General features: G+C 47.8%; 1 protein-coding gene across 1 annotated transcript; it reads right to left on the bottom strand.

Annotated features, from left to right (window-relative positions):
• Window positions 1–2: 2 nt before the first annotated feature.
• Window positions 3–2,673, bottom strand: LOC123254831 (tubulin beta-2 chain-like; the record flags this gene model as incomplete). The annotated part of the gene is made up of 4 exons (XM_044683750.1): window positions 2,445–2,673; window positions 1,355–1,463; window positions 798–908; window positions 3–310 (listed from the first exon to the last, which is right to left on the bottom strand). Coding segments are annotated over exons 1-4 (585 nt in total), but the record flags the coding sequence as incomplete, so codon positions are not given.
• Window positions 2,674–5,442: the final 2,769 nt, after the last annotated feature.

The raw sequence follows: 5,442 nt of genomic DNA, 5'->3' as shown, positions 1-5,442 counted from the left end.
GTATTCTCCACCAACTGATGGACAGACAGGGTGGCGTTGTAGGGCTCCACCACAGTGTCTGACACCTTTGGGGAGGGCATCACGCTGAAGGTATTCATGATTCTGTCTGGGTACTCTTCCCTGATCTTGCTGATCAGCAGGGTCCCCATTCCGGACCCAGTGCCACCTCCCAGGGAATGGGTCAGCTGGAAGCCCTGGAGACAGTCACAGCTTTCTGACTCCTTCCTCACTACATCCAGGACGGAATCTACTAATTCTGCTCCCTCTGTGTAGTGGCCTTTGGCCCAGTTATTTCCTGCACCACTCTGGCCTGGAAGGGGAAGGAGAAAGAGGGTGTATCAATCACTAGTGATTAAAGTATACATCTTCATACCCTAAGCCAGAAGCATCAAACATGCCCCCCCAGAGCCCTGTAATATTATTTGAGACCAGAGTAAAATGTAATTGGTAAATATTTAACAAAATAAATAAAAATACAAGAGAACATAATGTCATTTTCTAAATGATGAGGTTCCATTTCTATTTTCATCTGACATCATTGCCCTAAGCTACTTAATGTAGACCAAGTGAGTCACTAGAGAATTCAGATTATTTCTGATTACTATAAAAAAGTTTATATATTAATGGTCTAGATATATTATTACATACAAATCTGTAATAGCTAAAGATTAGACATAAGTTTTTTTCATTGTTTAACAGGTTGTTAAAATTCTGGCATACTTGCAATTTACTTATTGGCCCTATAATGCTAGTATATAAAATGATCTCTGATGCCATCAGATATGTGAATCACATACCAAAAACAAAGTTATCTGGTCTGAAGATCTGGCCAAATGGTCCAGACCTGACTGAGTCCATTGTGCCAGGCTCCAAATCCACCAGGATTGCCCGAGGTACATATTTGTTACCTGTAGGAAGAACAAAAGGCAGAATTAGACAGTGCATCACTGCAGGGGTCTCAAGGGGAAGAAGACTAAAGCAATACAATTTCCTTTCATCACAAAGATTTCTGTTCTCAGACAAAGGAAGAGGAGAGTAGTGTCTCAATTTGGTCCTTTAAAATTAAGAGCAGTCTAGAAAACCTTGCCAATTGTTGCTGAGGGAGTGGTATTCTGCCAGGTAGGAAAAGGAGGCAATATTGCTTATGCTGATGAGATAGTATGGTCAATTGGAACCATTTAATTCAACAAGTATGTATTACATGCTTTCAATATGTCAGGGACTGTCCTAGGAGTAGAAATACAAAATAAAATGACCCCCCCCTCCCAAATATCTCTGCCTTCACATCACTTACAAATCTATGAAAAGCAGGAAGGCGATATTTGGGAAGAAAGGGCAGACAAAAAGCAATTACCAGTGGCTTCATTGTAGTAAACATTGATTCTCTCCAGCTGCAAATCGCTGTCTCCATGGTAACTGCCCGTGGGATCAATCCCATGCTCGTCACTGATGACCTCCCAAAACTGTGACAGAACTTACAGTTAGCAATTTAAAGACCATCAAGAGATCAACCTATTAACGTCCCTCCCTTTCTCACCGCCCACTTCAGGTAGCCTGGAACAGGTCTCAGAAAAATGAAATTTCTCTAGGTCACAAAACTGGACGTTTTCCTCAGAAATTGCTGCTCAGAACCAGCACAATTAGCCCTCGGGCAACAGGGGAGAGAAGGGAGAAGAAGGCAGCTGCGGCTGCAGCAGCAACACCAGAGAAGGATTCCAGTTATTTTTGTTATTATTTTTTTATTCATTTATTTATTTTAGTGTTGCCCTTCCTTGCCCTCCCCAAACAAAAAGCTCGCATCATCTTTTTAGCCTGGAAAGCTCGGCGAAAAGCCCGGGGCTGGTTCGACAGCGAGACCTGGGAGGCTGGAGTGGGAGTGGCAAGGTAATGGAGAACCTGGGGATACATCTCCACCGAGAGAATAAGAGAATAAAGAAAAGAGGGCGGAGGGTAATTGTGTATTCTCAGCACATCAGTAGCAAGGGTCCCATCCTCCCAACCCTGCAGCTTTTGTGGGCTCAATCGATTTAGGCTCAATCGAGTAAAGACACACACACTCACTCTCACACATACACTCGCTCACACTCACATTCACACGCGCTAGAGCGCATCCTCGCCCACAATAAGAATAAGACGAAAGAAAAAAGAAAAACAACCAGCAGAGAGTAAAAGATGTAGAGAACTCAAAAAACAATTTCTTTAAAAAAAAAAAAAAAGAAAGAAAGAAAGAAAGGGAGAAAAGACTGGGAAATCCTCATTGAGCTCAGCCTTCTGGGAGATCGGCGTGGATCGCGCCTCTCTCAGTTACAAAGGGAATCATACAAAGGCTCCGGGGAGTCTCCTGGGGATAGATGCACGAGAAGCAGCGGCATTTTCAGGAGCTGCCCACCATTCCAACCAGACTTTGGAACAAGTGTCGCCCGCCCCCGTCACCCAGCACTCACCTTGGCTCCTATCTGGTTGCCACACTGACCAGCCTGGATGTGCACTATCTCACGCATGATGCTTGGCTTGCGAGGTGGATCCCTACCTTCTTTCTTTGTCCCTCGCTTCCTTTCTTTCCTTTTCTCTCTCTCACACACACACCCACCCCCCTCCCAGTTTCACTTGGAACCCACAACGATTCCTCCCGTACACTTACACTCTTAAGATAGCGTAAGCCCCCCTGCACGGCCTTTTATAGTGAGGGTGGGGCAGCTGGCAACAGGCTCCACCCCCGAGCCCCTTCCCCTCCCTTCCCCCCACCGAGACCCATACCTCCCCCAGTCCCTATCTGGTTCAAGCTCCTGCCCCCCCCACGATGACGTAATGCTTGGACAGTGGAGGGGTGGGACTACGGACCCGTTAGGCCCTAGAGAGCCTATCAGAGTGAAACACCGGGCCAAACTAAAGGGTGTGGGGAGCGAATTGGGGAGGGGGAAGGGTGTTGGGGGATTGGGGCGTGGGCATGGTCTGGGGTTCGGGCTGAAGAGAAAAAAGGCTAGTGTGGCATAGAGGAGGGAGTTGGTAGAGCTGGCAGAAGAGCCGGGTAGGGGGGAGGGAGGGTGTGGCAAGGAGAGAATTGCGGGAAGACTGGTGCCTAGAAAAGCAACGGGAAATGGAACAGGTGGAGGGGCTGAAAAGGCCGGGATGTATGGGACGGGCACTAGAGGGCAAGGAAATTACAGCTCACATTTACATAGCGTTTTCATTACAACCCTGTGAGGTGGGTGGAGCAAGTATTATTCTGGGTTTTGCCGGTGAGTAAATTGAGGGTCAGAGAGATTTTGTGATTTGCCCAAGGTCACAAAACTAGTAAGTAGCACGGCTAGGACCGGAATCCAAGTGCAATGGTGACACCCCACCCCCACTGCCATCCCCAGTCATTTTGCGGGAGGGCCAATGAGTTCATCCAGGCACTATGAGAACCCAGATTTAGAGATGAGACCTGAGAGGTCCGGTACCCTTTCACTTGCAAGGCCCAGGGAGGCAGGTGATTTGCCAAGGTTACAATGGTAGAGAAGTAGCAGAATTGGGATTCGAATCAAGGCTCTTTGACTCCAAATACTGGGTTCCTTTCAAGATATTCCCTTCTAGCTCTTCCTGTCTGGTTCCCACTATGAGTTCGGAACTCTTATTTTCCTCAGGGCTCTTTCCCAAAGTCTTAGGTTCTGTTTCGGGACTGAAGGCAGATTTGGAGGAGCCAGAGGAAAAGACGAATCTGTTCCATTCCCCACCTCATCTTCCCTGACCCCAGTACCACGGGGGGAGTAGGGAGAGTGGAACCATCGAACATCTGCAACGACAACAGATCAGCAGGTTACCGCCACCCCATATTAACCTCTTTTCTTTGTCTTCTAAGAAAGGGCACACTACTGCTGGGCATGAGAGAAAGAATCTGGGAAGAACTCATCCCTACCATTCCTTTCCCTCCTTACTCAGTATTTATACCTCTTTAGGCTGGCGGACTGGTGACCTTTGCACGGTCATTTTCCGCCCCGTCTCTCTCCCCACCCCCACCCCCTTCCCTCAATCCCAGCCTTGCTCGATCTAGAGGAAGTGCGAAACACACAAGCACCTCGAATCCTTATTGTCAGAATAGAAAAGAACAGGCTGAGTCCGGATTAAAGACAGGTTCAATTCTGGAAAATAGATTGGAATAGGAAAAATATTTTCAATTATTCCGGGTTGCTGCTTTGCAGGATTTTGTGTTCTGTTTTTATTTTCTTAGTTTGATTTTAGGTTGTGTATGGAGTGGAGAATGGTCGAAGGCAGTTTAGAAGGAAAGGAAAAAAGGGTGGGGTCCCAAGGGAGGAGGGGACAATAGGCTCTGATGGTGGAACAAAGGACTGAAGACTGTGGCTTTATCTCTTATGACCAAGTTTTAAAAAGCATTTTCAAGCCCCCGGTTTGCAGTAGTCTGATTTATTTGAGGAGCAGTGAGAACACCGGGCAGCGATGCCAACCCTTTTCCTTGCCGGGGCTAATTCTGGGCAGACTCACGCCCCTGCAGTCTGGGGCGCCGAGTCAAATCCACCGCATACAAGCACTTACACTTAGGCTAAGGCCACTATGACAGCCCATAGGCATGCGCGAGCAAGAGACCCTCCCTTTCGGGATGTGCACTGCGCATTTGAAGTATAGGGGCAGCTGCAGAGTCTTTTGTGTGTGTGTGTGTGTGTGTGTGTGTGTGTGTGTGTGTGAGAGAGAGAGAGAGAGAGAGAGAGAGAGAGAGAGAGAGAGAGAGAGAGAGAGAGAGAGAGAGAGAGAGAAAGAGAGAGAGAGAAGAGGTGGAGGAGTTGGGGGGGGGGGGAAACAGACAAAGACAGAGAGACACAAAAAGAGAATGAATTGCTTTTGTGGACGTGTAGAGACCAAGAATCTTTCAATGGAAACCAGAAATAGAAATCTTCGAATGGTTTGCCACAGCCTTGCTCTGCCTGGTGTGAATAGTAGGTGGGACGGCTTGCTGGAGAGGAGGGGTGTGAGATGACAGCTGAAGAGGCTACTTGGTTCTCTACACCTTATCCGCTCCTCAAATCCTTCTCTTCCTTCCTTCCTCCAAAGTGCGATTACTGTTTTGGTCGGATTCACCCACAATACACAATTATGCACACAAGTGTATGAATGTGTGTGTGCATGCGTGTGTAAACGTGTTGCAGGCATTTTTGTAGCAGACCTGAAAAACTCATTCGTAGTCATTCTGTGGGTAACTGCCTCCCGCTGCGAGGTTTTTGCTAGGAAACAAGTTCCCTTTTCATATTCCAGGCAGAGGGCCAGAATGACCGCGATTCCTGCCGTGGCGGCGGCAGCGGCGGCGGCGGCGGCGGCGGAGTAAAGCCAACAGCTGTTGAGTGAGACTCTCTCTGAGCTGAGCTCCTGCAGTGGGCCTAGGCTATCTCGGTCTCCCTTCCAGCAAGAGAAAGAGGAGATAAGAAGGAGAATTAATTGCGATATGTTTCA

Source organism: Gracilinanus agilis, chromosome 1, assembly GCF_016433145.1.
Source record: "Gracilinanus agilis isolate LMUSP501 chromosome 1, AgileGrace, whole genome shotgun sequence".
Lineage (NCBI taxonomy): Eukaryota > Metazoa > Chordata > Mammalia > Didelphimorphia > Didelphidae > Gracilinanus > Gracilinanus agilis.
The sequence above is the reverse complement of the archived record's forward strand: the minus strand, read 5'-3'. Positions and strand labels throughout refer to the sequence as shown.